The sequence below is a fragment of the Callospermophilus lateralis genome, chromosome 5 (genome assembly GCF_048772815.1).
Source record: "Callospermophilus lateralis isolate mCalLat2 chromosome 5, mCalLat2.hap1, whole genome shotgun sequence".
Taxonomy (NCBI): Eukaryota; Metazoa; Chordata; class Mammalia; order Rodentia; family Sciuridae; genus Callospermophilus; species Callospermophilus lateralis.
In genome coordinates this window covers 3,213,079-3,240,705 of record NC_135309.1, presented here as the reverse complement: position 1 = coordinate 3,240,705, position 27,627 = coordinate 3,213,079, and the positions used below count along the sequence as shown (strand labels likewise).

At 46.7% G+C, this 27,627-nt stretch overlaps 4 protein-coding genes across 4 annotated transcripts; 1 reads left to right on the top strand and 3 right to left on the bottom strand.

Annotated features, from left to right (window-relative positions):
- Positions 1-3,372: 3,372 nt before the first annotated feature.
- Positions 3,373-3,783, bottom strand: H3-4 (H3.4 histone, cluster member). Its single transcript, XM_076856244.1, has one exon. The coding sequence runs from the start codon at positions 3,781-3,783 to the stop codon at positions 3,373-3,375; it is 411 nt and encodes a 136-aa protein (XP_076712359.1).
- A 13,014-nt stretch (positions 3,784-16,797) lies between these two features.
- H2ac25 (H2A clustered histone 25) lies at positions 16,798-17,700 on the bottom strand. The gene has a single exon (XM_076856245.2). The coding sequence runs from the start codon at positions 17,626-17,628 to the stop codon at positions 17,236-17,238; it is 393 nt and encodes a 130-aa protein (XP_076712360.1). The 5' UTR covers positions 17,629-17,700; the 3' UTR covers positions 16,798-17,235.
- LOC143399535 (histone H2B type 3-B) lies at positions 17,359-19,192 on the top strand. Its single transcript, XM_076856246.2, has one exon. The coding sequence runs from the start codon at positions 17,941-17,943 to the stop codon at positions 18,319-18,321; it is 381 nt and encodes a 126-aa protein (XP_076712361.1). The 5' UTR covers positions 17,359-17,940; the 3' UTR covers positions 18,322-19,192.
- Positions 19,193-23,659: 4,467 nt separating this feature from the next.
- LOC143399536 (H2B.U histone 2) lies at positions 23,660-24,181 on the bottom strand. Its single transcript, XM_076856248.2, has one exon. It carries the CDS (start codon positions 24,179-24,181, stop codon positions 23,801-23,803), a length of 381 nt encoding a protein of 126 aa, XP_076712363.1. The 3' UTR covers positions 23,660-23,800.
- Between the last annotated feature and the right edge of the window lie 3,446 nt (positions 24,182-27,627).

Sequence of the window (27,627 nt, the reverse complement as noted above, 5' to 3'; positions counted from 1 at the left end):
GTCTCCTGGAGTATGAGGGAGGGTTTCTGTGAAACTCCTGTATAGCAGCTCGGCCTCAGACCTGGTGCTTGGGCTGGCTCCCTGTCTCTACACACTGCCTGCCCCTTCTAAAAGTCACCCTTTATAGATGAGGACAGGAGCCTGACACAACTCTGACTTGAGAATTATTTGAACTAGGGAACTAAAACAAAAGTGCTATTGCAAGACTCCCCCTTGTCCTCCCCATTGTTCTTCCTGATGAGGGAGGAAAGCCAGTTAGGGAGTTGACAGCTGTTTGATTCATTTTATTGTATTTTAAAGTTTATTTTTGATACTGGGGATTAAACCTGGAGTGCTTTACCATTGAGCTACATCCCCAGTCCTTTTTATTTTTTGAAACAAGGTCTCACTAAGCTGCTGAGAGATTCAACAAAGATGCTAAGATTGGTCTCAAACTAGTGATTCTCCTGCCTCAGCCTCCTCAGTTGTTAGGATTACAGGTGCCACCACACATGGCAGCTGTTATTTTTAGATTCCTTAATAACAGGTAGAAATGCCTCCTGGAAACTACAAGGATCCTTTTTAGCTAAATGCCACAGGGCCCCTCCAACCCATCCTCCAGCCTGACCCTAGCCCTGGGTTATCTTCAGCCTACCCACCCAGTCTTCAAAGAGAATCCTGCTGAGTAGCCCCACTTGGGTACTTGGTCAAGCCCTCCTTCCCTCCTTTGGTGTCTAATCCTGATCTGCCTTTTGAGTGGGGGTACCCTGCTGGACCAGTTTAGCTGGAAGCCCCCTTCCCTCCAAGTTTCCCCTTACATGGCTTCCATCCTCTCAGCCACAGTGTGTCCCTGCCTGCTTCTGCTGCGTTTTGAGGGAGCCCCATTTCTGCACTAAGGAAACACTTCCATTGCAACATGTTCCAATAAAGAGCCTTTTAAACATTGTCAGAATAATTTTTTTTTCTTTAACAAAACCCCAGTACAACAAAAGAAGAACTACTTCAGGGAGATGACAGCTTTTCCATTAGGGAGCAAAGTGTAGTGTGGAAAAGACAAGCATGTGCATGACTATGCATGTGCACACGTGCACAAACACACAAATACAGGTGCTTACATGCACACATAAACACAAAACATACACAGGTGTATGCAAACATGGGCTCACACTAATACCCCCCAAATGTGCACATTTACAAACACGTGCACATAGAAAACATACAAATGCACAAACACACCACATAGGCACAGGCATGTAAACATGTGCACTACACGGTATATGGGTACAAATGCATACACTAAAACATACCACACGCAGGTATATGTAAACATGCATGCCCACAGTTATACATGCATGTGCACATAGGCTTGCATACAGAGACAATGCAGATGCACAGGGCACATGCAACACACAGGCACCTTTCCAAATTTGAAGAGGCAGGACTCATGCATGGGGAGACCCTTCCCCTCCCTACCTCACAGGGTCCTTGTTGGGGCCAGTAGAGAGAACGGATTTGAACCTGTCTAAGCTCCCAGCGCTCACTCCTACCCCACTCTTCTGCAATCCCTAAAGCCGTACGTGGCGTCTCTGGAGTCCACAGATGTTCTGAAGTGAGTCCACGTTAATTTTAAGAGAGCCCTCTGTAAGCAAAGCAGGTGACATTAGCTCCCAGCCCCCAGTCCTCAGGAGCCCGAAGGGGGACACCGCTGGGCAGGGGAAAGGTGGACATGGGTGTCTGGCTTAGGCTGAAGCTCTGGCGGCCCTCAGGGTTCTGGGCACTTCTAATATCCCACTAATGTCCCATTGCCATCTGGGCTTTATCTAAGGAACTGAGAATACAGACTGGTCCATGGTCCCAAGTGTGACCCTCCCCAGGGACAGAAAAGCCCAGCAGAAGCGGGAAGGATGGCATTGGGGGCGCGCGCGCGCGGGGCGGGGAGTCAGAGGCTTGACCAGACACGGCAGGAGGGGGTCTCTGAGGAGCTAGTACTCACAAAAGAGGGCCCTACACTGCGCCCGGCGCCCAGGCCCAGCACGCACACACGCGGCTGGGAAAGGCTGGGTTTGCGCGGCGGAGTCCATGGGGTGACCGCCGGGCCTGGGGGCGCCGGGGTAGTGCGGCACAGGGTCTTTGTGGCGTCAGCAGGGCGAGCGGGTCAGCAAGGGGCAGGGGCCACGGGGCGGGACTTGCAGGGAGAGCGAGATGGAGGCGGGGCCTCTGCCATGGGGCGGGGCTTGCTGGACGCGGGAGGAGATAGAGGCTGGGAGGAGATAGAGGCTGGGCCTCGCCAGCCCTAGGTAGGGTTCGAAGGGGAGGAAATAAAGCAAGGGCTTGGCTAGTCCGAGTTGAGGGTGAGGGCGGAGGTAAGCCTGGGCGGGGGTGAGGCAGGGGAGGATAGAGAGATTGCTGTGCGGTGAGGAAATCTGCCTGGAGGGCAAGGAGGTGGCTCCCTACTAGGAGAAGATGCAAAAGGTGAGGACCCCAGGCTGCACAAGCTTCTCCGTTGGGGAAAGGGGGAGGGGCTAATAGGACAGGCAGCAGAGGCAGGGAGCGGTACCTAGTGGGGTTGGAGGTCGCTTGGAGGAGTGTGCAGCGCGGGCTCAGGGTGGCGAAGCAAAAGGGAGCTGGCGACGTGTGGGGAGATGAAGGGGGTGCTCTCCCTTATCATTACTGAGGGGTGGAGAGTGGGAGCAGGAGTTGGGGTCCTGGCTTAGGTGCAGATGATCGCGTCCCCTGGGCCTGGGGTGGGAAGAGGTTCTTTTCAGTACCCGCTGATGGATTTGACCCCCAAAGCCACTCCCCACCCAAACTCACCAAGCCCGTGCCTGGAGGTAGAGGGGTCAGGTGAAGAAGTGGAGGCTAGGGCTGCACAGAGGAAGTAGGGACCAGTAGGGCCACAGAGCCCTGTGAGGCTAGGCATCTCCAGGGCTGTGTAGATGTCTGGGTGTAGATGTCCTGTTCTGGGTGAGCATCGCTGGCTCTGGATTTTAGAGGGCTGCAGGTGTAGATAGTGGCTTTCCCTGAGCCTGCTGTGCTGCAGAGTGGTGTGTTCTGATCCCAGTGAGCTTCCTGGGGGGCTTCCTGTAACACTGACCCAGACTAGTTCCTGGCTCTACCATCTGGAACAGCGTCAAGGCCAGATTCAGGACAACCTGTTGGAAACAAAGCTCATAACTCGGCACTCAACTGGGAGCAGACTGGGTAAGTTTGAATTACCCCATACACATAACCAGCCTAACTAAACGTTACACAGGGGAGACAGAAGGGAGCAAAAGGAGAGGAAACTCTGTGGTCCAGAAACCCCAGAGTGGTACAGCCACTTTCTCCGACTTATTGAGTGGCTCTTAAAAGAGCCTTTGGGGTGACAGAGCACGAAGTGGGTGACCCTAGGGCCTAGGCCCGTTCCCCGCGGATGCGGCGGGCCAGCTGGATGTCTTTGGGCATGATGGTGACGCGCTTGGCGTGGATGGCGCACAGGTTGGTGTCCTCGAAGAGCCCCACCAGGTAGGACTCGCAAGCCTCCTGCAGAGCCATCACAGCGGAGCTCTGGAAGCGCAGGTCGGTCTTGAAATCCTGCGCAACCTCGCGCACCAGGCGCTGGAACGGCAGCTTGCGAATCAGCAGCTCAGTAGACTTCTGGTAGCGGCGGATCTCACGCAGGGCCACAGTGCCTGGTCGGTATCGGTGTGGCTTCTTCACACCTCCGGTTGCAGGTGCACTCTTGCGAGCCACCTTGGTGGCCAGCTGCTTTCGTGGTGCCTTGCCACCGGTAGACTTGCGAGCTGTCTGCTTGGTTCGAGCCATAGCTCTAGTACTTCTTCTGTCTTTCTCTCACTGTCGGAACTACCGAGCCAGCCCACCTTTATAGAACCTCCTGTGTTCCCATTGGCTGGCCACCGGGTGGCGTGATGACAGACTACACTCTGATTGGTCCGTGGGCTACGTCGGTCGGCTGCCTGCCTCTTATATTCACGTTTGATCTCCAAGCTCCCAGCAACAGCAGCAGCATGTGAGGGCCAATCAGTTTGTGCGTGGCCCTCAGTCTCTCGCCTCTGCAGGATTCCTTCACTTCCTTTCAGCCCTGTTCTTACCCTCTCCTCGCTTATCAAGGTGGCAAGAACCTTCTAGAAGCCAGCACTGTGCTTTGCGTTTTTACATGGTGATAATGGTGAATTTTTCTGGGAGTTCTGGGAATCTGGAAAATAGCCATAATTTAAAGGAATCTCCCATCCCTTATGATGGTCAGATAACTCCTTTCCCCATATGGCCTAGAGAAGAGGGATGCTGTGGGGTTAAAAATATGAACTAACCGCACCTAAAACAAATTAAAAACTGTATTAGTAGAAAGTAATGTTTTGAAGAAAAAAAAAAAAAAAAGAAAGTAACATTTTGTCAGGACAGAGAGGCTGAGGTGAGTCACCCACTCAGCTCTTCACACCAACCTGTGTAAACAAATCTTGTTAAACCAACACTTATCTTTCTAGTTCTTTTCCGCCACAGTTGCTACTCTGTTCAACCTAGTGTGTAAGCAATTAAACCTACTCACTTCTTCACCCAGTTAACTACCCTGGCCCAAGCACGCTTTGCCTCATCAATGATTAACTGTACTGCTTGTTTTCACTCATCAATTCAAACAAGAGAGGCAAGTCACCCTTTTGCCCAGCTTTGGATCCGCCTCAGTCCTCCCTCCAGGGCCCTCCTGGAATAGGCTGGTCTCAGGGTAAAGCATTCTCAGACCTGTCCCTCAGCCACTCTTTATCCTATTTCCTCATTAGTCACTCACCCCATGCTTCCAGTTCAATTTCCCAGACATTGAAAACATTGAAAGTTGAAACTTCTGAGGCCCCTGGAACTTCTTAGAGTCCATCTGGTCCACATTCCATCTCCAGCATTCCTCAGCATGACCACTAGATTATCCCTCCAGGAGCTTCTGCTCCAGGTCACGCTGGACTTTCTTCCTTTTTATTTATTTATTTAATTTTTAAAAAATGTAAATGGACACACTACCTTTATTTTATTTATTTATTTGTATGGGGTGTTGAGGATCAAATCCAGGGCCTCCAACATGTTAGGTGAGCACTCTACCACTGAGCCACAACCCCAGCCCCTAAAACTGGACTTTCTTATCACTTGGGCAATGATGTATTTTGTCATCATACATGGTGCAGGGGTTTTTGTTGGAGAGGTCTTGCTTTATCAGGATGAGACATGATCAGTCAGGTGTTTTTTGTTTGTTTGTTTGTTTGTTTTTGTTATTATTTTGGCACTGGGGGATTGAACCCAGGGCAATTAATCACTGAACCACATCTCCAGCCCTTTATATTTTTTATTTTGAGAAAGGGTCTCCCTAAGTTGCTTAGGGCCTCGATAAGTTGCTGAGACTGGCCCCAAACTTCTGGTCCTTGTGCCTCAGCCTCTCAAACCTCTGGGATTAAATTAGGTAGGCACCATCATGCCTGGCTTCAGTTATTACTTTATTCAAAGTTTACTGCTTGCTTAAAAAGATAACTGTTCAATATCAGCAAAACGTTTTCAGTAATGATAGGGAATCCTTTTCAATTTATCAAACACCTTGGTTTTTATTTATTGGTCATCTTATGTTGAAAAGTACTGGCATTCCTGCACATAACCTGCTTTTTTTCTGGAACAGGAGGTCCATTGAGAGGTTCTGACTGGCTGACATGCTGTCACCGTTTTATCCAATTAGACAGCTAGACTGACAGCACCTGGTTCAACTGTGCACATTAATCCAATCAGATGTTACATTTCCCTGAGCCATTATTTAGACATAAGTTATATAAATTGGGCAACTTGTGCTAATGACCTTTTCAAGGCTCTTGCCTTGTGTCCACTGGAAGTCTGTTTCTGCATTCAGAACAGGTTCACATTTAGGTGTGGCTCATGTTAGAAAGTTGGAGTAGGGCTGGGCCACAGACTTTGAGACAACTCATGTCCAACTCTAAGGGGGCTGCTTATATCTCATGTAAAACTGACTGGCTGAGCACCAACCCAGAGCTTATGAGAGAGTCGGCTTGACTCCTTGGCGTTTGATAGAGAAAGTTGAGTTCCAGTGGCATTTTACAGCATAGTCAAGTTCATCACTAGGAATTCTTCCCTTGAGTCCTCACAGAATTTAAGGAAATGCTTACATTTACCAGTTTACCATAAAGGGTATTTTAAAGGATACCAATATCAATGAGAGGAGATACACAGGGTGAGTTCTAGAAGGTCCCCAGTGCAGGAGCTTCCGTCCTGTGGGGTTGGGGTGTTCCACCCTCCTGACATGTGGATGTTTACCTTCCTATGAGCTTCCAAGTGTTCAGATGCTCTCTGAACCCTACTTTGTGTTTTTGTTTGTTTGGTTGTTTTTTTATGGAGACTTCATTGCACAGACATGATTGAAGCAGGGACAACCATGTATAAATGTAACTGAACACAAAGGTTGTGAATTAAGGCAAAGAGACTGGGTGGAAAGCTATACCAGGAACCAAGAACAGAAAGGTCAGGTGATTTGATGGAAGATGTTCCCATTGTTCTAGATGTTAAGGCTATGGTAATGATAAGTCAGAGCCAGGGGCAAAACCAGACCAAAGCCAGCAACCACCACCATATTCGTAGATGTGTAGGTATGTGTACAAAATAACATCAAAATGCCACAGAGTAAATAATTTACACAAAACATGAATTCATTTTCGAGGTTCTGGGGGTAAGAAGTCCAAGGTGAAGCACAGTCAGGCTTGGTGTCTGGCCATAGATGGCCATAGATGATGCCTGCTAGCATCCTTATTGATGAAGGAGGGAAGAGAGAACCATGCCTACAAGCCCCCTCACAAGGACCTCATTCCACCTACAAGGCCTCTGCCCCTGACTCAATCACCGGCTACTCCTGTCATGTTGGTAATTCAGACCTAGCTTTGCCCACAAATCAAGTGACTGAACAATGAAAACCCAGCCCTTCCAGCAACTGTATGCCCAGTGATTAGAGGGAAGCACTTTCTAGAACTGCTGGGATTTTAAAGTAATGCCAGTTTTGTTGTAGACTTCTAAATATCTCTAGTTAACCAAATCAGGGACTACAGGGCTAAATCAGTCAGCTTTGGATGCTGTGCTGCTGCAAAGCAGACTTCCATAACTTCACATGCCCTTCCTATCTGCCAGGGGCCTGCTGGTGGCTGCAGGGCCTGGTTGGCTCAGCTCTGCTCAGATGTGCTCCCAGCATCTGTTCATCTGGGATTCAAACCTAGGAGTGATGAAATTGTACTCATCCCTGGGTAGTGAGGTAGGTGTGGAGAGCAGGCTGTGCCCCCCCTCCCAGGAACTCTGGAAGGCCCAGAATGGCACCATTGAGGCCGTGCCTAGCTCTGAGTTTCCACTCCACTCTTCGAAGCAGTGGTTTACCCGGAGGAGAAGGGCTCTGCATCTTGTTTGTACCAGTCCACAGCCAGCACCTGCACCACCCTAAGTAAGTAAGGCACAGACCCCTAAATCTGTTGGTGGTGCTCCTCACCTATGAAGGTGTTGCATTGAATCAAGCCCACAGACTCATGGGTCTATCAAACCTCATGGAAACTTGTTCATCAGTCACACCAGATGGAACCCCCTCACCTACAAGCCATCTGAGGAGAAGTTGCAGGAGTGTGTGCCCACCTGTCTGTCAGGCTGTCAGTTCCAGGCGTCTCTAGGTGGATAGATGTCAGCAGAGGGTGCTTCTCACCTGTGCCCACTCTCATGAGTTGCTGCTCTTGGCATAGCTGCTTCCACAGCTCCAGAAGGACCACATTAGGCTGGTTGTCTCTTATGGCTATCTACCCCTGCTGCCAGGTCAGCCCTCATTTCATGCAAGACACTCTGATGGCCCTTTCTTCCTTCCTTTGTCTTGCATACAGGCCCTCTCCTGTACACATTTTTGGACTGCTGTCTGCTCTCAGCTTCTCCCAGGCTAGCCATCATGGTAGTAACCTCATTAAATGGGTAACCAACATATGGGTCTAAAATAGCCATCGAGGACCCAATGTTGCAGGTGGAGCAGGCTGCAGAACCAAGTCTCTCATGCCATTGGTACATCTTCCATCACCTGGCCCCAGGAATTCAGATTAAACATCGCCTGACACATACCAAGCTCCTGTTGAATCTGCTCCAAATTCGCACAGGATTGCCATTTACCCACAGTTTCTGGCAGTTTTCCAGGTCAATCCACACGGTTCATGCAGCTGCATAAAGCAAATTATCAGGCAGCGATGATGGTTTCCACTCTTGCGATGATTGCAGTTGCTGTCTCAGGGAGAAGTGGGTGGTAAAGAGACCAAACAATGCATCCATCCCTAGGTTCCACAGTTGCAAAGCCCTGATGCCAGGGGCTCCCCAGATTGCTAGCAAATAGCTTATCCAAGCCCACTAATGCTGCCTGGGTGTATGACTGACATGTGGTATGTTCTGTAACATTCAGCTGCTCCATTGCCTGACCTCCAGGGGCCCTGGTTTGACTAGGGGCCATTGCCACCTCTGAATAAAGATGACCAATAGCCCAACTGCCTTGCATCTTCTTTTAATTGCCCGAGCCCTGAATCTTGCTTCCCAGGCCTGAGCTTCACCCTCTGCCTGACAGCAGACTGCCACAACCAAAAAGCCTCCATTTCCCCACAACCCTGAGGGCTTCAGCTCAGCTCTTTTCCCTGATGGCACATGGCCCACTTGGGAACTGCCCCTGCCCTGGCGCTGGCCTAGAATCAGTTCCCTGCTCTGCTGTGGGGTGCACTGAGCAAGGTCCCTGGCTGGTTTCTTGCCTCCTGTGAGCACCGGGGTGACTTCTTCACCTTCACACCTGTTCTCTGGTTTAGGTCTCAGAGCAGCTGACTAAGACCCCATGGTCACCTTTACCCTTTATTATGATGGCAGCTGGAGAAGCCTGGAAAATTTTCTCAGAGGCTGCACAGCCCAGTAGGGTGTCCTCAAGGCCACCCAAGGTGACCTGCCTTCGAGGGCTTTGAGACCACGTGGGTAATAAATTTCCTCAGGCCAGAAACAAGAGTTTGAGCATGTGAGTATGTTGAGTGTGTTGTGCACAAGCACAAGCCCATCTGCGTGGGCATGAGGAGCCCTGCGCCCTGCACACCTGGAGGGATGCTCTGGTGGGCCACACTGTCCAGAGTGCTCCACCAGGTGGGTTTCTTTGGCCTGCTGAGAGCTCAGCTTTGCAGAAGGGAGAACTGGGAGTCAGGCCAACACATAGTGCCTTGACGGGGCGGGGGGGGGGGGGCAGGGGAACGGAATCAGTGGAAGGGATGTGCCCTGGCTCACTGCTCTTGGAGTGGCCCCCAAACTCCACAGTACCAGAGACCTGTAGAAGTCCCATCAAGGCCACAGGTCATGCCACAAAAGGGCTCACAGGCCTCTTAAAAGACCAAATAGCACAAGTCACTAAACAGATTTAAAGCACAAAATGAGAAGCAAGCAGAAAGGGACTTAAGTGTCCGGGGAGGTGCTGCCGCTGATATTGAGCATAGGGGTCCCTGGGTGCTGTTTCTGTCTGCTGTCAGCCTTTGCTGTGGGCAGTGTGTTATGAGGATCAGGAGGGTACTGCAACTGTGGCACACAGATATGACTCGGGGGCAGGCTCCCCTGGCCATGCCAAAGGGAAAGTGGCTTGCATGGGGGGGGTCTGCCCTGGTTGTATGGCAGCTCTGCATGCCCCAGGTGTGCTATTCCCTTGAGTGTACCTGGATGTCCAGGGCCTAAGTGCCTCCTGCATGCTTGACTTATCCATGTTTAGTGCTTCCTGTCTGCTCCCTGCCTCCTGGGCATGCAGTGCCTAGGTCTCCTCACCCATTTCTGCTCTGAGACTCTCGCACTCTCCCTTCTACCTATCTCTGCGTAGCACACCCTAGGGAATTCTTCCATCCTCATGTCAACAGAGTGGTCAGGCAAGCGGAAATGAAAGGGCTTGGCCTGTTCAAAAACCAAATATTTTTTTTAACTCTTTTAACTGGAGAGGTTCCTCACATATTCTGGAGCCCAAGCTTCCAGCTGTCCAACTTGCAAGTGACTTCTTCTGGTCTACAGGAAGCCTGCTCTTTTCTTCACCTGGCCTTTTTTGCAGAGCTTTTTTTTTTTTCCTTTTGATTACATTCAAATGATCAGTGCTTCCTCTTATGGATCATGTGCTACGTGTCACATTTAGTAGTGTGTTGTCCAGCCCTGCCTTCTGAGAGTTTTCTTCTTTATTCTTTATCTACAATTTTGGCAGTTTCATTTTTCATTGAAGTCCACAGTCCACTTTGAGTTGATAATTGTATAAGTTCATCTCTCCCCTTTGTGATGTCCAGTGCTCTGGTCCCGTTTGCTGACAAGGCTGCCTTTCGCCTGCTGACTGTCTGCCTGCTTTTACAAGCACAGTGCACACTGTGTGTATTGAACTGTAGCTCCTCTGGGTATTGTGTCCTGTGCACTGATCTCTGAGTCCTCCACGGATAACATACGGCACCTTCTGTAGCCATAACATCCACAGAAGGAGTCTTCTCGCTTCTGCTGTCCTCTTCAAGGTTGTTTTAGCTCTGAAGGAAGTTTTACAACAAGCTTGTTTATGCCTGCAAAAATCCTTGCTGGGACTCTGAGGGGAATGGCAAGAAACCCATGTATGGGGCTTTTCCTCTTCTATGTCTCTTGTTCTGGGCATTGTTCTAAAGACACTTATGGTTGGCTTCATGATCCAGGATGATCTCCTCATTTAAAACTCTTTAACTTTATTACACTTGCAAAGACCCTTTTTCCAAAGGTTATGGCCATAGGGAGGAGACTGGGATGTGGAAGGCTGTCCTTCAGCCAGTGCAGTTAATATTCAAGACAGGGCAGCAATAGCTAAAGTAGAGAGGAATGCATGCATGCATCTGGACTGTCCAGGGTTGACTCCAGTAGGATATTCTGGTGGTTTCTGCAATAGCTAATAAGACAAAAATGAGCCATGGACCCTGCTGTGGTCTGAAAGTTTGTGTCCCCTCCAAATTTGTGTGTTGAAGCCTAACCCCACAGATATGGTGTTAGGAGGCAGGGCCTTGGAGATGGAGCCTCGGGATGGCATCAGGGCCTGCTCTGGTTTGAAGGTGGCCCTCAAGTCTCCTGCATTGCAAACTCAATCCCCAAGGTCATGTGTTGGTGGTCTATGGAGGGACAGAGTCAGGAAGGCCCTGATGTCACCAGGGCACTAGTGGGTCGAGGTGGGTGTGGCTTTGTTAGCAAAGTGTTCTGTCTCTGGCACACCCGTGGGGGGCCACATGAGGCCCTCCCCAGGTCAAGGTGCAGCAGGAAGTCCTCACCAGATGCCAATAGATGCCAGTACCACGGTATGGATGGCCCAGAATTGTAAGCTACATAAATTATTCTTTATAAGTTACTCTGTCTGTTCCATTTTGTTATAGCAACAGAAATTGGACTAAGTGCCTCATAAGAGACTTGAGTGGACTTCCTGCACCAGGAAGGCACAGCAGGTGGCGCCATCCCTGAAGGAGAGTCACACCAGACACCATGTCTGTCAAAAACTTGATCTTGGACTTTCAGCCCTCCAGAACCTTGAGAATAAATTCTGTTGTCTATAATCACCCAGCCTATAGTATTTTGTTTTAGAAACCCAAGAAGTTAAAACAGGCATATTTTACTGGCCTATTTTACTTAATTGAGGAGCAGGAAGGTGGTGAAGCTGTTTAAGGGCTGGGGAAGGTGGGGAAACCTGTGGGGCCACTGGAATAGGATGTGGCTCAGTGATTCTGGTGCTGGGAGAAGTGGGTGGCACAGGTAAAGCCTGGCTCTAGGGAGAGGCCATGGTATGGATAAGACCACAAGAAAAGAGGAGGATCAGGGAGGATCAGCCAGAGCCTGTGGTGAGTGGCAGTAATGCTGGCCAGTCCTACCTCAGGCCTATGGCTCTCAACATCAGCCCAGCTGGCCTATGACTTATTACGATCCCCAGTGTCCTGTGAGGGACAGTGTAGAGTCCAGATGGGGCCTTGGGGCTCCTTGAGCCCAAACTACTAACTAACCACTGACTCATCCCTCATCCTCCAGTTGACCAATACCTGATCCCTCAGCTGACCCATCCCGATCTCCTAGTTGACCCATCCTAACCCTCTACCTGACCTTCCCCATGACCAGTCCTCCCGACTAATCCTGATCTGCCAACTGACATCCTTGAACACCCAACTGATTCATCCTGACCCCCCATTTCACCTATCCTTGACCTTCCAGCTGACCCATCCCTCATCCCCCAGCTGACCCACACTTGACCATCACTGACTATCTTCCTCCAGTGGGCAGTAAATGCCCATAAACCAGCATTAGTCTGTCCACCAACTGGAAGAGTTCTGCCCTGGGCTGAGGGTGAGGCCAGAGCCCAGGCCCCAGGGAGGTGGCCTAGGGCCCAAAGGTAGCCCTCCAGGAGAAGCAGCTCCCACCTCCAACGTCCAGAGCCTGACTGAGCAGCAAGGGGACCTGGCGTCCCAGCCACCTGAGCAGGGGTAGCTGCAGCCAGGCAGTGAGAAGGCAGGCACCTATAGGGAGGGGGCATGGCTAGAGGCATGATCAGTGTGGCTGTGGACCTCTTCCTGTGCCAGGGCTTGCCGAGTTATACCCAGGACACAGAGGCTTCTGGGGACCAAGGCAACTCAGGATCACTGCTACAGGACAGATAAGGCACCAAGGGGAGATGCTAAGCTCAGCACAGCCGGATGTCTTTCTGGAGAATTGGTGTCAGCTAAATGACACTATAAGTCAGAGCCCATGGGGACCCAGAGGTGAGTGGTCAGTGTTTTCTTCGTAGGGGGATTTTAACATCTCCCTGGCACCATCCCCTCCAGCCCCATAGCCACAATTCTGCTCAGCTTCTGGGAGTTTGGCTTCTACATTCCACAGCTGGAGGATCAGGGATGGCTTAGCTGCAGAGTCCAAAAGAGAGACCATGTGGTAGCGTCCTTCTGTGCTTGGCTTCTTTCATTTGGCATAAGGTCCTCCAGGTTCATCCATGTCAGGAAAAGAGGATTCCCTTCTTTTCTATTCCATTTGTGTACAGCTGGCCCTTCACATCTGCAGGTTCAACCAATCCAAGATCAAAAACCATTTTTAAAAATTGTGTCTGCCCTAAACATGTGTGGTCTTTTTTTGGTGCGCAGGAGCTGGGGGGGGTACAGTCTTTTTTGGGGGGGAGGTCATGATTTCTTTTTAATATTTTTTTGTTGTCAATGGATCTTTATTTTAGTTATTTATATGCAGTGCTGAGAATCGAACCCAGTGCCTCACGCATGCTAGGCAAGTGTTCTACTACTGGGCTACAACCACAGCCCTGGTCACGGTTTCTTAAACTATATAGCAGAACAAATACTTACATAGCATTTACATTATATTATGTACTAGAAGTCATCCTAGATGACTTAAAGATTTTAGGTTAGACACAAATGGTATGCTATCATATATAAGGGTTGTGACCACACTTAAGGTTTGGTATCCACAGGATCCTGAAGTCAGTCCCCTGTGAGTACTGAGGACAACTGTAATGTCCTCTAGGTTCATCCATGTGGTCAAAGATGTCAGGGTTCCATCCTTTTTAAAGGCTGCATGGTGTTCCTTCCACTGTCTGGATATCACATTTTCAGTGTCATTCATTCCTTGGTGGGCACACAGAGGATTGTCTATCTTGGCTGTTGTAAACAGTGCTGCTGTAAATACAGGAGTGCAGGTGTCTCTTGAACACACACACTTCATCTCCATTGGATATGTGCCCAGAAGTGCAATTGCTTCCTATGGTGGCTTTACTTTTCATTTTTGAGATAGGAGATTATTGGTTATATGGATGAGGCTGCGAGGACAGACCCAGCAGAACAGTGTAACATGAGGGCTGGAGGGGGACAGACCCACACCTGGAGAGGGATACAGACACAGCAAAGCCAGGCTGGAGCCCCACATGACACAAACCGTCTCTAGGGGTGTCTCTGAGTCTGCCCCAGGCTGCATTCTTCTTCTGGAACCTCATACTTCTTTTTCTTAACTTCCTAAAATGCCTGTCCTAGGGAGGTGTGTGAAGGGACTGGGCTAATCCTGACAAAGATGTGTATGCAGGGACAGTGGGCCTGGAGAGGCCTCCTTGCTCCTACAGACACAGAAGTGGGCTGGCCCAGCAGAAGTGAGCTGCACATGGGCACGTCCAGAGGTATCTGCTGTGACCACCCAGAATGATTCAATGTCCCGCCTTATAAGTGGTCTCCAGGTGATGGCAGGAGCAGCACCAGCGCTACTTCATTCCACCTAGAAAGCATTCTACCTAAAAAACATTCCTCCCACCCCTCTTCCTTTTAGACATCTGGTCTACTTGTACCTGGCCCTTCCAGGGCTCCTCTATCTGTTTTTCTCTTCTTTGGTTCTCTTTGTTCTTTTTATTATTTCATACACATTCAGTTATCAGGATCAGATTTTTAAAAATTGAGGTGAAATTCATGTGACGCATGGTGAACCATTTTTAAGTGAACAGTTCCAGGAAATTAAGTACATTCACAGTGTTGTGCAACTGTCATCTCATCCTGGTTCCCAAACATTCTCATCACCACCAAGAATCCTGTACCTATTAGGCAGTCCCTGTTACTCTTCCCCTCCTCCAGCTCCAAGCAACTAATCTGCTTGCTGCCTCTCTGAATTTGCCTGTTCTGGACACTTCATGTAAATGGAATTATACAATATGTGTGTTTTTGTGTCTGACTTACTTGGCGCAATGTATGAGGTTCATCTATGTTGTAGCGTGAATCAGTGCTTCATTCCTTTTTAATGACAAGTAATATTCTACAGTGAGGATAAGGCCATTATTGTTGACCCATTCATCAGTTATTTCTGCCTTCCAGACAGTGTGAACAATGCTGCTGTGAACATTTAAGTACAAGTGTTTGTTGGGTGCATATTTTCATTTCTCTTGGGCATATTCCTAGAAATGATTTGCCGGTCATGTGGTGCTTTCTTCCTTTTACAAGAATCTAATAAGTGTTCTCTTAGAGAGACAGGTAGTTCTTTACATTTCTGAAACTGATAATCTGATAGATCCCCAGATCTTAGGAGCTGACCAATCAGAGCTTTTTGTGATGATGGAAACATCTTCCATCTCTGATTTCTAACATGGTACCCGCTGACCATGCAAAGCTAGAGCTCAAATGAAATTACTCATTTACATTAAATCTTAATCAATTGAAAATAAACAGCCCTGGGCTGGGGATGTGGCTCAAGTGGTAGCGCGCTCGCCTGGCATGCGTGCAGCCCGGTTCGATTCTCAGCACCACGTACAAACAAAGATGTTGTGTCCGCCGATAATTAAAAAATAAATATTAAAAAAAAAATTCTCTCTCTCTCTCCTCTCACTCTCTTAAAAAAAAAAAAAATAAAGAAAGAAAGAAAGAAAGAAAATAAACACCCTGTGGCTTTTTGCTGTGTACTGGATGATTCAGTTTTAGTGGCAAAAGATGAAAAGCTACCCTGAGTAGACCACTGCCATTGCTGCCCTCTTAATAACTCATTTGAGTAATTTTTTGTAGACGTGAAAATCCATGGTGATACTTGAAATATCTACATCCCAGTCCCTGAAAGTTTCTTGTTAAATGTCACTTAAGGTGGAATGTGATAGATATCATCATCCAAAGTACATGTATGAAGACACGAATTGGTGTCAACATACTTTATGTTTAACCAGAGATATGAAAAATTGTGCTGTGTCTATGTAATAAGAATTGTAATGCATTCCGCTGTCATTCGTTTAAACAAAATCATTAAAAAATGCCACTTAAATGCCACTGAGACCCACAGAGTCATGAATACATACAGTTAGAATTGCAGGCTATCACTAGAAACGTGAGGAATCTCTGGAAGATCAGTCTTTGCAGCCCGTTTTACTGAAGTAGGACATATACACATGTTGCATGAACTACATACTTTCTGTGAATATTTTATTTCTGAAAACCATACTATTAGAGCAGCTCCTTATCAATTTTTATGCACTAGTTTCCCACACTGGGATATTTTGTAAAGGCAAGCAGATTTGTGATTAGCTCCACAGATGGTATCTAGGGAGCCCTGGTTTGAGCAGATCCAGTTTTCATATTGTGTGCAAAATTATATAATGTATATTACATAATATTCCTGAATTGCATTGCTGGCTTGTATTTATTGTTATAATAAAATTAATAGAAACAGTACAGTAATAACAAGGAAAAAAAGGTACCATTTACTGAGCTCTGATTTTTGTGGCATGCATCATTCAAGGGATCCTGATAGATCATGACAGAGCTCACCTAGTCCCCTCTATTAGGTAGATGCTATTAGAATGGCCATTTCTGTCCAATTTGCTTGGAGCTCTCCAGTCCTCCTTTTTAATAAAAAGTGGAGATAATTAAGTAATCTTCTGAAAAGTCCACACAAATGCTACTTTATCTGTCACTAGCAGTTTTAATTTGCTATTTATTAAAATGTAAATTTAAATATGCTAAACTCAGAAACCTAATTCAGTGTACAAATTTTGTTCTGACTTAAGCAAAAGTGAATCTTCAACGTTTGACCAACTCAGATTTAAAATAAAACTTAATTCCTTTTACCCATTCATGAATAAATCTTAAAAATGTTTACACATCCTTTAAGACTAACAACTTGGTTCTTTTCAAGTAATGAGAACAGGTCTAGCAAACAAACCCTTTACCAAGACCTTTTGAAACCCCAGTTCAATTAGATCCTGATTTTGGAGGACTTTGTTAAAATTTAGATATTTTAACTGGTTCACTCTCGTTCCAAGTGGAAACCAAGATTCACCTATCAGAATTCCAAATGGCAAATTTTATTAAAATGTAATACACTTTTAATATCAGATGAACCGACCCAATTGTCCCTAGGAGAAAAAAACGCAATCCTGACTTTTTTGGAATCCCAAGTACCTGTCATTGGTAATTCTGGGGACACTTAACAGAGAATAAAGCCCCACTATTCGCAAGCAAATGGACAAGTCCGGCGGTTTTCCCGGCCTCTAGCAGAAGCCCGTCACCCACCTCGCGCACGTGCGTGTCCCTCCCTTGCACCACGGTCCCAGTTTGAGCCCTTTGCTTTGACTAATGCGCACTAATGCTCTTAAAGGAATCGAAAGGGACCCCGCCCCAGGCCAAAAGGCTGCGAGCTCAAAGCGGCTCTTTTCTAGAATCAGTGGTGGCTCTGAAAAGAGCCTTTGGTGTCCACGGGGCGCGCACAGGCGGCAGGGCCTCACTTGCCCTTGGCTTTGTGGTGACTCTCCGTCTTCTTGGGCAGAAGCACCGCCTGGATATTGGGCAGGACGCCGCCCTGCGCAATGGTCACGCGGCCCAGCAGCTTGTTGAGCTCCTCGTCGTTGCGGATGGCCAACTGCAGGTGGCGGGGGATGATTCGCGTCTTCTTGTTGTCACGGGCCGCGTTGCCGGCCAGCTCCAGGATCTCGGCCGTCAGATACTCGAGTACCGCAGCCAGGTACACCGGTGCGCCGGCGCCCACGCGCTCTGAGTAGTTGCCCTTGCGCAGCAGCCGGTGCACGCGGCCCACCGGGAACTGTAGGCCCGCGCGCGAGGAGCGGGACTTGGCCTTGGCGCGCGCCTTGCCGCCCTGCTTGCCACGGCCAGACATTTCTGACGCAGAGAAGAAGAAGTCGAAAAACACAACAGGGGATATCAGGACTCCAGGCTCCAGCGAGCCCTTATATACGATCCGGAGGTAGGCTAAAAAGCACCGTCTGATAGGATGGCATCGATAGCCAATCAGAAAAGGACACCAGCATTTCCCGCCCCCCTAATTTGCGTAAGTCTTTCCGAGCGATGACGTAGTGCGACGTTCTATCCAACCAGAAGCGAGTAGTTCCTGATCCTTCATTTGAATTCAAGGCGTACAAATAGAGTTGTTGTGATCCTCCCTGGAGTCTGTCAGAGGAGACCCGCCATCATGCCAGATCCTTCCAAGTCCGCTCCCGCCCCCAAGAAGGGCTCCAAGAAGGCCGTGACCAAAGCGCAGAAGAAGGACGGCAAAAAGCGCAAGCGCGGCCGCAAGGAGAGCTACTCCATCTACGTGTACAAGGTGCTCAAGCAGGTGCACCCCGACACGGGCATCTCGTCCAAGGCCATGGGCATCATGAATTCGTTCGTCAACGACATCTTTGAGCGCATCGCCAGCGAGGCCTCCCGCCTGGCGCACTACAACAAGCGTTCGACCATCACATCCCGCGAGGTGCAGACTGCCGTGCGCCTGCTGCTGCCCGGGGAGCTGGCCAAGCACGCTGTGTCGGAGGGCACCAAGGCGGTCACCAAGTACACCAGCTCCAAGTGAGGCGCGTCCCTGGCGCCCCGAACCCAAAGGCTCTTTTCAGAGCCACCCACACAGTCGAGAAAGGGTTTCAAACACGGTGATGGGTTATTAACGCTATGTTTTACCTATACACCTTAGCAATTCTCAGTTACTGGGTGCGTCCCGCCAGTGAGTGAGCGGAGTGTGGGAATGTAACAGCCCATTGTAGAGGAACGGTGGAAACGTGCCCTTGCGAAAAAGCAGGCGTGCAGATGAGGGGCGTTACTTCCCCCAGAAGGCTCTAGCGTCGGTCTTCTCCCCTGTGTTCCCTTGGCGAGACCCTGGGTGCGCCAGACCACGAGTTTGCGGAGGCCTTGGGTGTTGTAACGCTGCCTGGCGGTGGCGCCATACCACCTTTCCATCCCTGCCCGCATCCGACATCTTTATCCTCAAGCAAAGTACATCCCGGTACGATGTTTGCCTGGAAAGATCCTGCAATGACAGTATGCTGGACGAGAGGGAAGTGGAGGCTGGCGGATCACCGCAGCGCTTTGTGCGCGAGCTGGGTTAGTAAGTGACCACAGTTGCCAGCAGCTTTCACCCTTAGTGGTGGGGGGAGGTTAGAGGAACGGAATTACCTTGTTTTGAGCAAATGTAACTGCCTCCCCTTTTGGCCGCATGATTTTCTGTGAAGTGTTAGTAACTGAATTCTTTTCTTCACATTCATGGCATTTATTTAAAGAGTGCCATTGTGCTTCAGGAAAAGCATTTTGGCATGAAGCTTTCATACTGGAAGGGACACGGCTTATCTTTTTCTTGCTTTGACTTTTCTTATTTATTAAAAGGAAAAAAAAGGATTAATAATGATTCTTTGAGCTGTTGTGAGAAGTATTGAGAGTTTGTACCATTGTCTCCAGCAAAGAAATTTTTAAATAAAATTCTGTAAAACACACGCTTTTTTTTTTTTTCTTTTTTCTTTTAAGTGTCTCCACAGGGCCCTAGCCTGTCATGTGTCTGGACTGGTGCAAACTGGCAGACTGGTGGGTCAGGGGAGGAAATGTCATCACAACAAGGTCCTCCCTAAAATGGCTGTATCACCACCCCACCTCTTTCCTGCTTGGGTCCACATAAAAGGATTTTTTGGAAATTTCACACGTTTTAAAGTTGTCACCTACTGTATTTTTACAAAAAATTCAAATAGCTGCAAGGATGCACATCCCAACATAGGACTTTTTAAAAAGCAAAATGGCCACATCAGTATTTTAAATATACCTATTGGAACATCAATTTGATATCATAATCAGTTCATAAAATACATGATCAAATTCTATATCAGCCAGATATTTCAGGAGATGCTTAATTTCTGCCTGAACCATTATTTTTCTATTTTTCTTCTGCCTCAGGATTTTACCCTACAGCAATTATAGGTATTATGGTTTATCTATTACTTTTCTTGCAAAAAAAAAAAAAAAAATCAAGGTTTTTTTTTTTTTTTTTTTTTTTTTTTTTTTGCAAGAAAAGATTTGAATACATTAGATAACCAAAGATTTCTTTGGTCTGAGCAGAGGCCTGGTGTGGTGGCTCTCGCCTATAATCTCAGCAATTCAGGAGCTGAGGCAGGAGGATAGTGAGTTCAAAACCAGCTTTGGCAACTTAGTGAGGCCCTAAGCAACTCAGTGAGACCCTGTCTCTAAATAAATACAAAACAAAGGGCTGGGGATATGCCTTGGTTGTTAAGAGCCCCTGGGTTTAATCCTCAGTACCAAAAAAAAAAAAAAAAAAAAAGAAAAGAAAAGAAAAGAAAAGAAAAAAATATCTGGGCAGTACACAATTATATATATCTTAGAGACAAAAAAAAAAAAAAGAAAATATCTGGGCAGTACATACGTATATATTTTAGAGACAGGGTCTCTCTGAGTTGCTTAGCACCATGCTTTTTTTGAACTCAAAAATCCTCCTGCCTCAACATCCTGAGCAGCTGGGATTACAGGCAAGCTCTACCCTGCCAGCAAGACAAGTATATTTTGATAGATCATGAGCAAATAAGAAAAGTTTAGTGAAACTGGCTCTTTAATGAGATGGCTGGTAGTTCCTCTGTTCTTCTTTTCTTGGTGACTTCTGCTGCAAGTACCTGTGCCTCCTTCGGCATAGGTGGTCTTGTGTAGTCTCATGCTAGTACTGTACAGCTTCCCCTCCATTCCATTGTTTTCTGTCTATGTTTAAAAACTTAAGGAAATTGGGGCTGAGATTGTGGCTCATCGGTAGAGCGCTCACCTCGCATGGGCGGGACCCGGGTACGATCCTTAGCACCACTAAAAATTAAAGATGTTGTGTCCACCGAAAACTAAAAAATAAATATTAAAAAATTCTCTTTCTCTCTCTCTTAAAAAAAAAAAAAAAAAAAAACTTAAGGAAATTGGTCAAACACAGTGACACATGCCTGTAATTCGAGCAACTCTGAAGGCTAAGGCAAGAGGATCACAAGTTCAAAACCAGCCTCTGCAAGGCCCTAAGCAACCCAGAAAGACCCTATCTCTGAAAAAAATATTAAAAAGGGTTCCAGATGTGGCTCAGTGGTTCAGCGACTCTGGGTTCAATCCCCTGTACCAAAAAAAAAAAAAAAAAAGGAAATTCCTGGGCCTTGTAGTACACACCTGTGATTTTAAGCTACTTGGAAGACTGAGGCAAGGGGAGCAGCGCAAGCTCAAGGTCACTTGGGGAACTTAGAGAGATCCTGTCTCAAAAGATAAAAAGGACGGGGATATAATTCAGTGGTAAAGCACTTTTGGGTTCAATCATTTTATATATTTTTATATGTATATAAAATAATTGTTTATGTATATATACACACACATATATAAACAGTAGGAATGGAAATTCTGCCATAGGTATTTTATGTTATATATATATATATATATATATATATATATATATATATGCCATAGGTATTTTATGTTATATATATATATATATATATATATATGTATATATATATATATATATAAATATGTATATATGTATGTGTATATATATATGTGTGTGTGTGTGTGTGTGTGTGTTTATGTATATACACAGTAGAAATGGAAATTCTGCCATAGATATTTTACTCAATTCTTTACTTTCAGTAATAATCTGAAGCTTAAAACAGTGATCTGTCATTGAATGTAAGCAGGACCTGTCAATAGTCTTAATTCTCTCAAGATATAGGATCAATAGAGAACCACTGAATTCCGTCCTTTCCACTATGAAACAGATGCCAGATGACTGAGACCTCCAAACCCTAAGCCTCCTAACAACCTAAATTGAGAGTCAAGACTTTAAAAATATTTTTTAAATTAAATTTATTTCTTGCAGTGCTAGGCAATTGTTCTATCACTGAGCTACATCCTTAGCCCAGAGTTGTTTCAAAGGAGTATTTATATTCACTAGAACTAGGCCCACAGTTCCATGTGATTCTCTGCCTTCAAGAGCTGAATGCGTAGATTTAATAAAATGAAACTTGTCTCTAGCAGAGTGATTGTGTTAGCAGTAGACAACATTGTTTAGTCCAGAGAGTCAATGAACAAAACATAGCACCGTAATTTCCAAATATAACTCTACAAGAATACATTTTGTTGTAGATAATGCAAAACATGGAGTGATTTTTCAGGTTTTCTAACTGCTCTGACTAAAGCCTGAAGTAATAGACTGCCTCTATTCGATACACTGGCAGGACCAGGGCCAGAATGGGCAGAACTTGTTCCTCTCTCCTAGCCTGGGGATGTTAAGGGAGTGCCAAAGAACTGCTATTGAGATTTTTGTCATCAAGAAAATTGGGAGATTGTCTATGGTACCCATGTCTGTACTATTATTATTATTATTATTATTATTTTAGAGAGAGGGGGGAGAGAGAGAGAGAGAGAGAGAGAGAGAGAGAGAGAGAGAGAGAGAGAGTGTTTTAATATTTATTTTTTAGTTTTCGGCAGAAACAACATCTTTTGTTTTGTATGTGGTGCTGAGGATGGAACCCGTGTCACACGCATGCCAGGCGAGCACACTACTGCTTGAGCCACATCCCCAGCCCCTGTACTTACGTTATTATATAACAGATAAAAAGAACAATCAGGTTAAGTTAAAAGAAGACAGTGCACATCAAATATTTGAAAATCCAGAGACTGAGCTAGGACTTAATTAAGCATTCTATGGATCTGAAACAGTTTAAAATATTATAAAATATTTTAATAAATAAGCAGGGCTTTAGAAAAAAGTGGGATTTTGCAGGCATCCAGTCTGGAATGTATTGAAGAGTCTGCCCTTCCCCCACCTCAGCTAGACCTTTCAATTCCAATTTGCTAATTTGGGAATAGAGCAAAGAATTTGGAGGGAGACAAGGAACTGTCTGTCTCTTTAAGAAGAAACTACAAACACAAGGAAGCGAATGTTAAGAGACTTTAAGAGGTTAAACAGTGACAAAAATGCTTGGCTGTCATTGGAGGTGGTGTGAGGAGTAAGACAGGCCATTGTCCACTGGTGGGAACCAAGCTGCAAATCCGAATTCATGGAAACTGGTCTCCAGAGTGGGTAGACCCTCGGTATTCTTGGTTGAGAAATCGCCGATATTTCACCCATTTTAGAGTGCACCTCAGTCCCTTGGTTATTACTTGATACCATTAAGTAATCATCCCTTGGTTATTACTTGATACCATTAAGTAGACATCATACTTACTTTGCATATAACGTATTGGATTTTTCTTATTAAAAATCTTCTTTATTAAAAAAGATGTTTCACTGTTTGCTAGGCTTAGTTATATGTTTGTAAGATACATTCATATTCAGACACATAGATACACACACATTTCTGGGGATGAAATAAAATAGATTTTTCACCGTTTGCTATGGGGGAAAACCCATGTATATATGTGTATGGAAGAACACAGATCTTGCTGGGATATCCTAGTTGAGTGAAGCGGGTGCCCATGAACCAGATGTAGTGTTTCCGAACTGAAACGCGACATAAAGGGCTGATTATGTGAAACGCAACTGCAGTTTGCTTTCCCACAGACGTTCGCGGTGATTAATGGAGGCTAGGGAGGGAGGGAGGGAAGGCGAAGAATGATGTTTTCAAGCGCTCCAGCCAGGGCGGTATAAACACCCAAGGCATCCTCCAGCCTCACGCACGAGGAGACACGGAGTGGGGTGTGGGGTGGCAGAGGATGGGCCAGAGGAGCTCGGTACACTCCCCTCGTAGCCTGATTTCCTCCGGTGCCATCGCCTGGACCGTTCCAGCTTCCTATGGCCAAGGCTGACTTGATTGATTTAAAGCAAAACAGACACAGAAAGAAAGGAAGGGGATGTGGGGGGCGGGGAAGTGCCGTAAGGAACAAGAGGTCCAATCTTAGGAGTTATGTCCTCCATTGCGCAGTGCACCCTCCCCCCAGCACCCGATTGGATCACAGGTCACAAGAGGAGGTGGCACACTCCTTTTTGAGCTTAGAGGTGGCTCTGAAAAGAGCCTTTGGGTTCGGGGCGCCAGGGACGCGCCTCACTTGGAGCTGGTGTACTTGGTGACCGCCTTGGTGCCCTCCGACACAGCGTGCTTGGCCAGCTCCCCGGGCAGCAGCAGGCGCACGGCCGTCTGCACCTCGCGGGACGTGATGGTGGAGCGCTTGTTGTAGTGCGCCAGGCGGGAGGCCTCGCTGGCGATGCGCTCAAAGATGTCGTTGACGAACGAATTCATGATGCCCATGGCCTTGGACGAGATGCCCGTGTCGGGGTGCACCTGCTTGAGCACCTTGTACACGTAGATAGAGTAGCTCTCCTTGCGGCCGCGCTTGCGCTTCTTGCCGTCCTTCTTCTGTGCCTTCGTAATGGCTTTCTTGGAGCCCTTCTTGGGGGCCGGAGCTGAGCGAGAAGGCTCCGGCATGACGAGGTGGCGACAGAACGGACTGGGATGGTAATGCATGGAGAGCAGGGCTATTTGTCATCTTTATATTCAAATGAAGGCTCCAAATCTCTAGCATCTGATTGGACAGCCTGTTGCCGCGGCAGAGGCGACGAAGACTTTATGTAAATGAGAGATGCCGATTCTGCTTTCCTATTGGACCATAGTTCAACCAATCCAAAAACGCATCGGCCGCGCGCCTGCGCTCAGGTTGTGTGTCTTTGTTCAAACCCTTTGTTTGAAACCCAGAGGAGATCTTGGGGTACTCTGCGTATCTGGGCTTGGCTAAAAGGAAAATGACAACCTCGGGTCTGTTTTCTCTGCTATGAGGCAAATACGCAGGCAACAGCTAGAGAGAGAAAGCTTGATGCTTTTCCAGCAAGACGGAGGAAATGGCAGCTCCCACTGCAGTAACTGTTTATTTTCCTCATTCTCGCAGCCCTCTATAGACCAAAGAGATGCACTCCTTTTAGAATTCCAGAGCGAGACCGGGGCGGGGGCGTGGTGGGGGGAGGAAATCAAGAGCAAATCCAAACGTTTCTTTGGGAAATACTGAGAATGCACTTAGGTACTTCCATCGGAAGTTTGTAGCCAGACAGTTTTAACCGTGGAGAAGAATAAAACGTCAGTTTTTCATATTGTTTTGTTATTATTGTCCATGAAAACCCTGAAGTGTCAACCCGATTGCTATATGTTTGAAACTGGGATTTCACCAGTGTTCTAACATCTCCAGGGGCAGGCACGATTACTGTTACACTGTAATAGGCTTAGGGCACCCAGCCCGGGTGCCTCCCCTACTATAGTGCCTTCCAGTACAGAAACAAGGTGTTACACATTCCCATTTCTTACTTATTTCAGCATCTTCTGGACAACTGGCTAGAAAAACAGAATCTTAGGCGCCCCCCCCAAATGGATGAGTCAGATCCCATTTTAGAAAGATCCTTGCACGCGTTATATACAGCGAGAAGTCCTGCGCTGGAAGCCATTTAGCTGCTCTACCTCTACCTTCTTCGCACCTCCACTTCTTCATCTTTAAAATGAGGTATCAGTGGGCTTGCTGTGAGTTAATGTGCTGGAAGCAGCTTGTAGGATGCCCGCAAGTGTGTTTAATTCTTCTTTCCTTCTCAGAAGCCATCCAGCCAGCAGCAGCTTGGGCCGCCCCTCCAAGCTCCTCTTCCAGCTCTAGTACATTCACGCATAGCATGAGCCTTTCTCTTTCCCGCTGCAACACCGACTCAGCTGGGATCATCAGGGCAAAGGTGTGCCTATCACCTCCTCATCTCCAGGTAGAACACAGCGTGGCACCTGACAGATGCCAGTCAGAGCATGGAAAATGAACAATCCTGCTAGCCTGGCAGCGCCCTCTACCGTAGGTTGTTCTGTTTGCTGAGGTCTCCAGGGGCTTCCTGAGATCTTGGGCTTCCAGAGCTGCTGTGCCTATTCTCAGCATATTGTTTCCTCTTAAAAACAAACAAACAAACAACCCGCCCCCCCAGGAATTTAATATATAATAAAGATAGCATCACAACTCAGCGGAGAGAAAAATAGCCCAATTGTGTCAGAAAATGTATTAACTACTTGGGGGAAAATTAATTGTTCTCAGCTAGAGGAAAGGCTTTCAAAGTATTTTTAAAATTATAGAAATATGACCTTCCACACACAAAACTGGGGGTAAAATTATTTGCAATAGGAGACAAACAAAATATTAATATTCTTAATATAATAAAAAACTTATTAGTAAAGGAAAACATTTTACAGACTAGTAAACTATGAAAAGACAACATGAAAAACATTAACTTCACTAATATCAAAGGGATGCATATTAAAAATGATAGCTGAGTGCAAAGGGGGACTCCTGAAATACCAGTGGCTCAGGAGGCTGAGACAGGAGGATCACAAGTTCAAGGCCAACCTCAGCAACTTATCTAGGCCCTAAGCAACTTATTGAACCCAGGGGTGCTTAACCACTGGGCCACATCCCAGTGGTTAAGCACCCCTGGGTTCAATCCCTGTTACCAAACAATAACAACAACAACAACAAAATGAGATATCACTTTTCACCTATTAAAATGATGAAAATAAAATATACACTATGCAGTGCAGGCATACACTTTCTTTCATACATTGCTTAAAAGAAAAAACAAGATGGCAATCTATTCCAATATGTGTCTACATTATATACTACCTTCCAGAAATTCCACTGTCAAGCATCAGTCTCTTAAGGAAATAAACATGGCTGGAGGGGCTGGGGTTGTAGCTCAGTGGTAGAATGCTTGCCTCACATGCTTGAGGCCCTGGGTTTGATCTTCAGCACCACATAAGAATAAATAAATAAAAATAAATATATTAAAAAAATAAAATAAACATGGCTAGAACAGAGCTTGGCAGGAAGCTCCATCAATAGCATCCATAATAAGAAAAAAAAAATAGAAACAACCTTGAATCACAGCCCACTTTAACAATGAATGTCATGAATTTACTGAACATTATAAAGACTATTTAATGATGAGGTAATAATACTCATTAACTGAAACACAGCAGTAAGGAAGCCTGCATTGCTTGCTTCTCCCAGGGACCACCACAATGTAAGTTAGAGGATGTAACTGAAAGGGGCCCTTCCAGCTTACACAAGGCCCCTTTCTGCTCCAAGCCCCTGCTCCAGGCCTCCAGCTGAGGCCTTTCTCAGGACTCTTACCTACTCCACCCCTGCCTTCCTTTGTTACTGGACCCCAGTGCAAACACTGGTCTGCTCAGCAGCACAAAGACAGGCACACTTGCATTACCTTAAAAGACAGCTTTCCCACAGTACCTATCAGCTGGTTTTGCTCCCCCAACACCTCTCTTGGGAAATGAGCTGTTTCTCCAACCCCTACCTCCATTCCTCAAAGCTTCCATTATTTCCTGCATATGATAGGCACTCAAATGATCCAGTAGTATAAATCTAAGTCTGATAAGGGAAATCAAAATACTGGTTCAGGACTAGACAGGTTACTGTGTGCTTTCATTCCCTTCACATTTTCCTCCATCTTTTCTAGAACAAATTCACATCATGCATGCTTTTATAATAAAAAGAGAATAAACAACCAGAACCATATTCTTGTTTCTGTTTTAACTGGCTCCTCAGTCAAGATTAGAGATGTGCATGCTTGCCCTGGGATCATAAATGAAACTCAGTTGTATGATTTTCATATATTTTGGAAAATGTTTAGGACCTGTGGTAGATTTGGTGGTATTCTTCCTCCTCACCAGTGGCCAGCCAAATACACAGAAGGTTTAACTGTGAGGAGTTCTGCTGATTCTATCTGTGACTTTTCAGGGCTTGTCAGTAGATCTGCCAGATGTTCTCAGGTCTACCAGGGCTGGTCCAGTTTTGTGATGTAATCCATTCAAAGCTCAGAATCTACAGGTTCAAACTCTCAAAGTGCTCC

Excerpts from the sequence above, each read along its gene's own strand:
- H3-4 (XM_076856244.1), bottom strand. The coding sequence starts at position 3,783 with ATGGCTCGAACCAAGCAGACAGCTCGCAAGTCTACCGGTGGCAAGGCA.
- LOC143399536 (XM_076856248.2), bottom strand. The coding sequence starts at position 24,181 with ATGCCGGAGCCTTCTCGCTCAGCTCCGGCCCCCAAGAAGGGCTCCAAG.
- LOC143399535 (XM_076856246.2), top strand. The coding sequence starts at position 17,941 with ATGCCAGATCCTTCCAAGTCCGCTCCCGCCCCCAAGAAGGGCTCCAAG.
- H2ac25 (XM_076856245.2), bottom strand. The coding sequence starts at position 17,628 with ATGTCTGGCCGTGGCAAGCAGGGCGGCAAGGCGCGCGCCAAGGCCAAG.